Source organism: Etheostoma cragini, chromosome 22 (assembly GCF_013103735.1).
Source record: "Etheostoma cragini isolate CJK2018 chromosome 22, CSU_Ecrag_1.0, whole genome shotgun sequence".
In the NCBI taxonomy this organism is placed as follows: Eukaryota; Metazoa; Chordata; class Actinopteri; order Perciformes; family Percidae; genus Etheostoma; species Etheostoma cragini.
Window position 1 is genome coordinate 476,003 of NC_048428.1, and position 10,502 is coordinate 486,504.

At 38.6% G+C, this 10,502-nt stretch overlaps 1 protein-coding gene across 1 annotated transcript in view; it reads right to left on the reverse strand.

The window, feature by feature from the left end:
• Window positions 1–10,502, reverse strand: part of cubn (cubilin (intrinsic factor-cobalamin receptor)) — a 74,372-nt gene that overhangs the window by 61,204 nt on the left and 2,666 nt on the right. Inside the window, exons 3-10 of the mRNA XM_034862168.1 lie at window positions 9,117–9,212; window positions 8,167–8,205; window positions 7,949–8,050; window positions 7,045–7,148; window positions 5,845–5,971; window positions 4,629–4,797; window positions 1,829–1,960; window positions 412–507 (exon numbers count right to left, since the gene is read on the reverse strand). Coding sequence (XP_034718059.1) covers window positions 412–507; window positions 1,829–1,960; window positions 4,629–4,797; window positions 5,845–5,971; window positions 7,045–7,148; window positions 7,949–8,050; window positions 8,167–8,205; window positions 9,117–9,212 — 865 coding nt within the window. The remainder of the gene's footprint in view (window positions 1–411; window positions 508–1,828; window positions 1,961–4,628; window positions 4,798–5,844; window positions 5,972–7,044; window positions 7,149–7,948; window positions 8,051–8,166; window positions 8,206–9,116; window positions 9,213–10,502) is intronic.

Below are 10,502 nucleotides of genomic sequence, written 5' to 3' on the forward strand. Positions count from 1 at the left end.
ATATACATGATCATGTCCCACATAACTTTTTGTTACCAAATCATACTTGTACAAAATGTTATTCAACCAAGTAGAGAGTTAATTGATGAATTAACTTAGGTTGGGGAGCAGGACCATACCTCTAATCTCTGACCAGCCTTCATATTCCAAGCCAGCCACTCAGTGCTGTTTGTCTCCAACTTCTCGACCCACCCTCCCTGTCTCTTTGAATGTTGTAAGGGGAACTATGGGAGCTTAGGTCTTATATAACTGGAGCGAGAGCTGTGTCCATATCCACATGATGGATTCATGAACATATCATATTAACATTTTAAACTGTAAATAGCCGTGAATAAATTCATAGATGGGGAAGACAAAATAGTCAATGCTCAGAAGACGTAAAAGTCCTAAAACCATGCATATGTTTCATACCTAGGCTGGAGGAGCAAGTGGCCAAAGGATGACAGCCTCCATTGTTGCTGGTGCAGATATTGGTCTGGGTGCATGTTCTTCCATCCCCCTCATAACCTGCACAGACACAAGATTAGTCTTTAAAAATCAGGCCCATTGTGACTTTTTGTACTTGTACTATTGTGGTTGTTCCTGTTCAGGAACCAGGAGTCTCAGAATCAATCAGGAGACAAAAAGTTTGACTCTCATTCAGAGGACAGGTAGTTTATAGAGTCCTACATTCACTCGTTTTCAAAATCGTAAACTAGAATTAACAATGATTTCTTGTAGCTTGCTCAGTAGTTTTTCTCTTTAATTCAGTCAAGTGACCTACAATATATCAAGTTTTCTCATACAGTGAACCTGTTGTCTAATTTTTGTTCCTGTTTTCTTTTCCTCCCAATAGCATTTTCCAACGGCCCTGCACAGACAGTGCAGTGACCAAGAGACACTGCCAAGCTGGTAGAATTGCAGCTGGGGAGTGAACTCTGGGTAACTGTGGAGTACCCGAAGTTACCCAGAGGCACATTACCCATTGCACAGCTCCACATTTACAGTCAAGGCTTGGTAATATAGAAAGAAGAACAGAATTGAATAGAACACGTTTTATTCTCATTGGACAGCAGCTGTCCAACTAAATATTTCCGCAACGCACCCTCAGTGGAACACAAATAAACGGGCAGTACCCTTATAAAAGCAAAAGACACAAGAACAAAACAAGAATTATAGGAAATAGTAAATACTGTAGAGTAAATGATATGCTTGAAATAAATATATAATATTATTTGTTCTAATAAATCAATATTAGGGATACACAGATTATCGGGCCGTTTCTTGGAAGTTTGCAGATGATCTGTGTCTGTTTTGTTAAAAAGTGTTCTACTTTGGCTCGGCTACAGCTCTGTGTCGGTCCCTCTCCTTTGGTTTCACTCACCACTGAATCTGACTTAATGCCCCCCCCAACACTATCTGACTCTCTGTTACTGGGGATGATGGTGAAAAGCATTCAAACTCAGTTTTGTGTTGGATTTTGTCACAAATTCAAAATCTAAACATTGACTATTTTTTCACTGTTTATGCATATGAGTCCATATCGGTTTCATTAACTACTAATAATCAGTATCGGTCTCGGAAAACTCCTGCACATGCACAGGCTGGGCATGCCCAGCTTGGAGGAGGCCTCGGGGACAACCTAGGCCTAGGTGGAGGGACATAGCTGGTTAATGTGGCTCGGGAAAGACAAGTTCGGGGTCCCCTGCTGGAGCTGCTGCCCCCACGACCCCATCCGGATAAGCAGATGACAATGGATGATGGATTTGTAGATATAGCGTCTCTGGCTGTCATGCAGAATTCCCAGGACTGTAGTTACATTCATGACTCTTGTTTTCAATCCTCATACCTGGAGGGCAGACGCCACAGTGGAAGGAGCCCATGGTGTTCAGACATGGCACCACAGGAGTGGTGGAGCAGCCGCCATTATTGATCAAACATTCGTCCACATCCTGACAGCTGTAGCCATTGCCTTGCCAACCTGAGACATATTAGAGCAAATCCACGTATTCAGGTTATACATTTAGCGACATTAACATGCACAGCCATACAGACACAGTGGCAGTTACTGCAATTACAGTAGCATGAACACAACGTGGCATGTCCAATATCAGTTTTAATGTGTGCTATTTGTTGTCCAGGTGTAGAGTACCAGTGATAGCAGAAGGGTTGGAGGATGTAAAGTAGCTGTCTAGCTACAGCAGTGTTGCTAGGATGGTTCAAAAACTTAATTATTAACCAGCACTAAAACAAAAAAAACCACCCGAGTTAACTTTTGTTAACTACTGGGCCCAATCTGGTAACATTTCTTGGATAAAAAATGTTCCGCCCCCCAGTTCCAGTTCCTTCCAGCGTGTGGTCAACCAATCAGGGGCCCACAGGATTACCTGAACATATTACACACATTCCACCCTCGGGCGGTGAAATGTACGGTGAAACTGGTTTCAACCAATCCAACCAATGATAAGGGTTGCTACGCTTCAGCTATTTTGTAAAATGCTAAAATATCGTTGCAGTATGGAGGTATTTGGTCAAAAATATCATAACATTTGGACGTCTCCATATTGGATATATAGCCACATTGGTGTCTTGACTTGGAAAAATTGGAACTGAGTTTGAATGGCCAGACGGACTTGCAGAGCAAACCACAAATTTGCTGGAAGTTCATCAGGGTTTTCCCGGGCTTCATATTAAATGAACAACTCCACATATAATCCCTGTTAAATGAAAGAAAATACCATCTAGAATGAACTATTGCAAATGTATGAGGTCTGTATAACTGTGCATATAAACTTAGAATTGTACAAAACAACATGAATATAAAATATGATCTCAATTTGATTTGAAACTGTCACCAACTGAGGCTTCTCTCTTGTTGTTGGACAGCTGTTCGTCATTCAAATTGTTCCTCCTCCAATCCTTTCTCCTGATTTTACTTATATTGTGCTCAACTCCATGTGTGTGGTTCTGGTTTCAAAGTCCCAGAACTCTGTTAGGGAACCTCGGCGCTTGCAGCCTGTTTCATTAAAAACAGAGCCGAGTGTGAGTTGATCACAGCAAAAATAAGAAGACAACGGAGGCAGTGGCAATCAAAGGTTCAGTAGCAGAAAGGCTGACTATACAATATTTGGGCATGGTTTTCAATGACAGGCTACGGTCTGATCATGTTGACTATATGTTGTTGATATATGTGGATTTCTGTTGACTGTATTATTTTCTGAGAAAATAATGAGGGACCCTCTTCATGGTAATCCAACTGGTCGGGTTATGGAACATAGTGGTAGGCTAAGACCTCCTGTGACATGGACCAACCGGTATGCTCTCTCTTTTACACCTCAGACTACCCGACACCCTCTGGAACCGAGAGGGTCGTGCACGACCTAAAACAGCACCTCTGTATCATATTTTCATCATATAATAACCAAAAAGACAGAAACTTCCCGATTATTGCAGCTAACAGCTAACAAGCTAGCGGTCACTGAGGTCTCTTTGGGGTCTTTCTAGCCTCTACAGGTGATTTTCTCTCCAGCCTGGACTTATGCCTTTTTTCGGGCTCGTTGAGCATTAAATCCAAACTGTTCCATCCTAGATTTAGCCACTTGACGTCCATAATTCATCGCGTTTTCGCTCATTTCTGCCGCTAGCTCTATGCTCCGTGTCTCCTCTCTGTCTGTGTGCCGCGACTTTTGTTTGTTTGGGGAAGTGAAGGCATGCATTATGCCCATATATGGTAACAGTGAGAGCAAAGAGTATACAGTGGGAAAGATGGTAATCCTCCACGTCAGACTAGTGTAGTATGTGATCAAAGATATTATATAGCGGACAAGAAAGATAACTACCGTTTTACAGAGAATGATGTCACTCGTTTGAGATTTTGGTATATATTTATATTATATATTTGGGCAAAGTTTTGAAGAAATGTAAATTTTTGTGCTTTATATGAGTTATAATGTTTATTATGTTTATTTTTTGCATATAGGAGAACTGGGTTAGACAACATGAATGCTTTTATAGCATTGTTGTGGGTGTAATATCAATACATATGACAATATTATGTTGATTTTTGGCATAAGTAAATGTCATGAGGACAAAAGCGTCTTGATTTATTTTGAAGAAATGTATGTATTTTGTCAACTGTATAAGTTATGATGATTATTTCTTCACAGTGTGACTCCCAAGACATATGAGAAGTGTTTTAGAGAGGAAAATGGCTTATGTATTACTTATCTGTCTGTGGTATCAATACATATCTGGAAGATTTATGTTCCGTTTTATTTATTTATTTGTCTTTAAGGCCCTACAACAATTTTTAACATGCAAGTGACCTAACTGCAACCCAAATATTCTAATAAGCCAGTTTGTCCTGAAAAAAAAATGATGTTCATATCCTGATTGTAGACAACAGGGTTGATCTTTTACAAGTATTTTTAGAACATAAAACCAGACGGACAATGAACTGTAAATATAAACTAAGGTCTCAGAGGGTTACATTTTACATTTTTATAGTTTCTGTACTGCATTTATGGTCTATTTGTATTGTATTTATGCTTTGTATTGTATTTATATCTTTTTATGGGCATTAAGGCGGGTATGAGCACTGTAATTTCCCTTTTCTATGAATGAAATAAACTTGAGTTGAGTTGTGTTACCAGCAGGACAGGCTCCACAGTAGAAGGAACCCTGAGTGTTGTAGCAGGGAACAGCAGGGTTGGTGGAGCAGGGTTTGTTGGGTAGGTTACACTCGTCAACATCAGCCACACAGGACGGGTTCCCAGCTGGAGCCTCCCAGCCCCCCTCACAGATGCATTGATATTTAGGCTGTTTAATGGGGGGAAATAGTCAGTGTGAAAACATTATCTATTGAAATCGACAGCAAAACAGAACCATGAAAACAACAAAAGGATACAATACTGAATTGTTATGTAAAAGCAGTTGGTTACACCTTTATGCCATGGAGGCATATACTGGTATTTTCAATTGATATTTGTAGGACATTTTGAAGACTATGATATTCAATTCAATTTTCAATTTCAAGTATCAAATCACAACAAGAGTTATCTCCAGACACAGATATCTCCCATTCAGCATCACAAATCAGGGTGTTTTGTCAGAAGTAATAGGGATTTAATTGATATTAGCAGTCAATGTTAAAACAAAATGAACACAAACATATTTCACAGTAAGGGTAATATCCTTCAAATCTGCTGTTTTTTATACCTTTCAATAAGTATAGCCACTTATTGTGTAAACTACTGAAATCAGATATATAGTTTGGAATCAAAACTCTCGCTACATGACATCACTATTCACTGCTATTCACACACATTCAATCTGGCATGTAGCAACCCATTCGGGTCTACTGCCCCATGCCAATCAAATTTCCAATATAAAGTAATCCCTTAACCTCTCTATTTCCCTTCTATGATGAAACTGGCAGTGCAATGCTGTTTCTCTTTCCTTGCTGGGCCACATCCCTGTGTCCATGTTTAAAGGTCCCATAGAATTTTTAGGTTCATAGTTGTGTTTTGGGTTTCTACTAGAACATCTTTTGATGCTTTAATGTAAAAAAACATTTTTCTCATACTGTCTGTCTGAATATACCATTAAACTCTGTTGGAGCGCCTGTTTCTTCAAGCCCCGCCCCATTCTGAAGAAGTCCAGTCTGCTCTAATTGGTCAGCATTGGTCAACAATTCCTTTTTCATAACACAGTTGACATTATGCGTCCACTCAGAGATGCTCTGGGCAAAGAGTTATATATGCTGCAGGTAGCTGCAGCATAAATTACATTTATAGTATTAAATAGTTTAGTTGATACTGTGGTAAAAACTAAATTCAACAATTTATACTTTGCTGTATTGGTTACCTGTCCAGGTACAACCCGGTCTGCATCGATGCATGTGCCATGTACACACAGGTCACTTCCTGCATTCCTGCAGTCATCATACCGCACCGTACAGAGAGTCCCGGACCATTCTGGAGAACAGGTACACCTGCACAGAAACATCATTATACAATAAGTGCAAACTGCACAATTGGTCTATTTACATTTTGTCATACTATTTCATACTATTTAAGCAGTTTATACTTGTGTATATTCAAATATTTGTTCTCGTATTTTATTCCTATTATTATATTGTGTATATTGTATGTATGTATATTGTATCCAAGTATTTCATTTATATTTATATTGTGTGCTGTGTGACTGATTTTGCTGCTTTAACACTATCATTTCCATTTTATTGGGATCAGTATCTATCTATCTGTCTGTCTATCTATCTATCTATCTATCTATCTGTCTATCTATCTATCTATCTATCTGTCTATCTATCTATCTATCTATCTATCTATCTGTCTATCTGTCTATCTGTCTATCTATCTGTCTATCTATCTATCTATCTATCTATCTATCTATCTATCTATCTATCTATCTATCTATCTATCTGTCTATCTATCTGTCTATCTATCTATCTGTCTATCTATCTATCTATCTATCTGTCTATCTATCTGTCTATCTATCTATCTGTCTATCTATCTGTCTATCTATCTGTCTATCTATGATAACAACACCAGAATGGTGGCTGTTCGAAAAAAAGATTGGGTATTGATACATAAATAAGTTGATCACCATAAAGCAGTAGTGAAAGAAGTATTCCAAGCCTATTCTTAAGTAAAAGTTCAAAAATCAGTGTAATAAGTACATCTGACCAGATAGTCTATAAATATTGTAAATAATAGAAAACAACAAAATGGTGGTAGATAATACATATGACTTCATATAATGCTTTAGTAATAAAAAAAAATGCATATGCAGGACGCCAAAAACGTAAATTGTGACATTTTAAAATCTGCTTTTAAAAATAGACATACATGTTTATTTAGTAAATTTGTTCTGTCCATATGTGCTCGTGCTGTGTTCCCCCTGTGTACAATGAAGTTCTTTTTTGTTTTTTTTGTTTTTGATCTTCCATCTGGTTGTGAGTGGCTGTCTTTGTACGCTTGTGTGTTTCATGTGGATAACATTGAGAGAGTGTCAATAGAGTATTACGGGAAGCCTAATACATACGTGAACGATCCAGGGGAGTTGACACAGGTTGCTCCATTCTGACAACTCTGAAATGTTCCTGAATATACCTGACACTCATTCACATCCGTTGCACAGTTAGGACCCTGAAACACACACACACACACACACACACACACACACACACACACACGCACACACACACACACACACAACAGCTTCAATACTGGAGATTTCAATCGCCGGTCCCAGCCCTGAAAGCCTTATACTCCCTCTATGTCATTTGATTTTTCATAACACGATTTAATGCATCCTATTTGGAAACGTGCCACTAGAGTTCAATACCAACTGTGAAGATAGAGACCCTAAGGTGGGTGCCACATTGTTAGCTAATTTGAGGTCCTTCTCAAAGAATGTGGAGTCATATTTTTGTCATTTTTTTGCGTTGTGCTCTATCTTTTGATTTAGCCCACCTGTGACCAGTAGGATAGTTTAACTTTAAATCATGTTTTAGCTTATAGTATATGATAGTTTATAGTTAAGAGTGTGCTAACTGGGTGTCTACATCTATCTAGGCATTTAACCGGATTACAACTACACTACAACTACTATTTCTAGTCACAGTTCCATTGTCTTTATTGTGACTGTTATTGCCGCTGTTCATCACCCCCCCAACCAGCACCGTCAGACACCGTCCACCAGGAGCCTGGGTCTGTCCCAGGTTTCTCCCTAAAACTAATGCACTACATGCTTGATCTTGGGGGAATTACTAGAATTGTTGGTTCTTTGTCAATTATACAGTGTGGTCTAGACCTACTCTATCTGCAAATTGCATTGAGATAACTCATAGGATTTGATATTGAATTGCATTAACAAAGTCTACACTCATTCATTCCAGTGGTTTGTTTCCCCCCACGGCATAAACAGAAATGATATTGGAACTCACAGCCCAGTTGCTGGGACACACACAGTGGTATGCGTTGAGTAAGTTCAGACATGTTCCTCCATTCTGACAGGGATTACTGCTGCAGGACACCTTCTGCACTGTCTGGGGGAGAGGAGGAGGAGAAGGAAAGCTACATAAACATGTCATAAACACGACATGTACAGCTTATCAGGTCTTCAGTTGGAGCCATTACAACTAACTGTTTTTAAATGTCTTACCAATTCAAGTGCAGTCACTTTAGTCTCCAGTGTTGACACCTAGAAAGCATGGAAACATGTTTTTATACCGTTCAGAATAAGCTATAGTTATTTGAAAAGAGGAATTCTAAGGAGCTATTATTATAAACCCACAACAGTCTGTTTGATTGCATCAAATATCTTCATTATTCGAAGATGAAATTAAAACCAAAGTTGGGATTGTTTTATAGGAATAAATCTTGCCTCACCCGAAGTTATAGGAAACATATTGTTCAAGCTTCGTTTCATCAGTTTTGGATTATGGGGATATTTTAGATCAGATTCAAACGCTTCACGGCAAAACGTGTCACACTGAAATTAATAAAATCCATGAAATCATCAGAAGATGAAAATAATTAAAAAAACGTTGTAGCTATCTTTGGTTGTTTGATTGTTAACGTTAGCTCAAATCACCATTCAACTGACAGCCTTTTTTGTGTTGGATGCTAACTTGTAGCTAAGCTAGTAGTAAACTAGCATCGCTTTTGGCTGCTTTTCGGAACAACGCTGCCAGCTTTTTTTCCAAATACAAATAAAGGGCTAGTCAACTTAATGTTGTCAAAAAAGACGCCACATGCGGACATAGCCTTAAATGTCTTTATGAGCATGTGTATTCTGAATGTACATGTGCACATTGAGTTGTCTAACATTGTGTAGTTGTTTCATGTGTGTACTGAGTACTGTAACTGTATATTGTATTGCTATGTTCAGTAATTGTATAGGTATTGTAATTTTATATGACATGTAATCAGATAACATAATAAGTTCACACAAGAACATGCAAATGAGCTAAAATAACTATAAATAAGGAACATGTTGCACAAGGAATTGTTATAATGTGGTTTACAACTGGATTTGCTTGATTTCATTTTTCTTTAATACATAACACAATTGTCATCCATCAGGAAGTAGCTGTAATGTCTGATTCTAACCTTGGTATCAAGCTGGTTAAGTTTGTTGGTGACTTCCGGGGGAACTGCTCCTCCGTGAGACTTTATGTCATTAATGTCTTCTCTGTTGGTTTTGATCTGAAATCAGACAGCGACAAACTTTCAGTACGACATAAGCTGAAGACAAAATTGTTCCTGAAAAAAACTCCCAAACAATAACCATCTGAGCAGGGGCGTAGCACCACATCCTGGGTCCTGTGGAACTCATTCTCAATGGGCCCCTCCCCGCAGCGTTTCATCTTTCTGGGCCCTCCTCACATGAGGGCCCTGGGTCCCCAGTCCCATTTCCATCCCCAGTCCAACACCCCTGCCTCTGAAGACAGGGGTGACAAAATTTAATTTTAGACATTTATTTCCTATTTTATTTATATATTTCACTACTTTTTTGATAACTTATTTGTGAACTCATTTCAAGCACCAACAAAAATGAGTGTAGGAAGATTTCAACAAGACATTTGAGAAATACTTCAGCATTAGGGCCAAATTATCTTTTCATAAAATGCTCTGGAACAACTTTGCGCCTCACTAGACTGAAAGCTTAGTTTGTTCTGAACATTCTTATATGAAAGACATGGCAAACCGGTTATGTGCAAAATCCTTAAAAGGAGAATTCTACTAATAATAATTTATACTTTATTAATTAAATTTTCATTTCTGTGATTAATATACACAGGTCTGAACTATACACGCATGCTCAGTACCAGGAGGTGAACTGGTTTCTCTCCAGCTACCAGTCCACCACCGAACTTTTGTTCGTATGGGGATTTGAACCAGCGACCCTCCGGTCCCCCCACCCAACTCTTTTTTTTTTATTTCATTCAAAAGCTATAGAATAGAATAAAACAAAACATTCAATGGAAGTAATTATGAATTTTACCTGTGAAGACTGTTGTGTGGATTACATATCTTTGTACTCCCATGCATCATATTTCTGATATAAAAAAACATTGTAAATGGATCAAATTTGATCCGAGGACAACACCAGGGTTGAATTTAAACAATAAATAGCAACTGCTTCCTGCTTCCTCTTCATTTTAGGTGTGAGCACACATCACAAGGCTTCAATCTGTAATTAGAGGAGTGTGTTTGACTCTAATGCCCCTCAGCATCTACAGCTCCTGATCTTTGGCCCTCCATGTCCAAACTGCTGAGTCTGCTCCCTAACTTGTTAATCATTTATAGCCTCATATGAGAAGCAGCATGCTTTCGCTTGTGTAAAGCTGATAAGAAGTTATAATGAGACAGTTCTGTAGGTGTTTGGATAGGCTAATTAGATGATGGTGACGTGCTGGGAAGTACAACCAAATCACTTGTTTCAACAAATAAAGGCAAAACGCATGCTTTCGAAAAGGAGCACCAAAGTATATT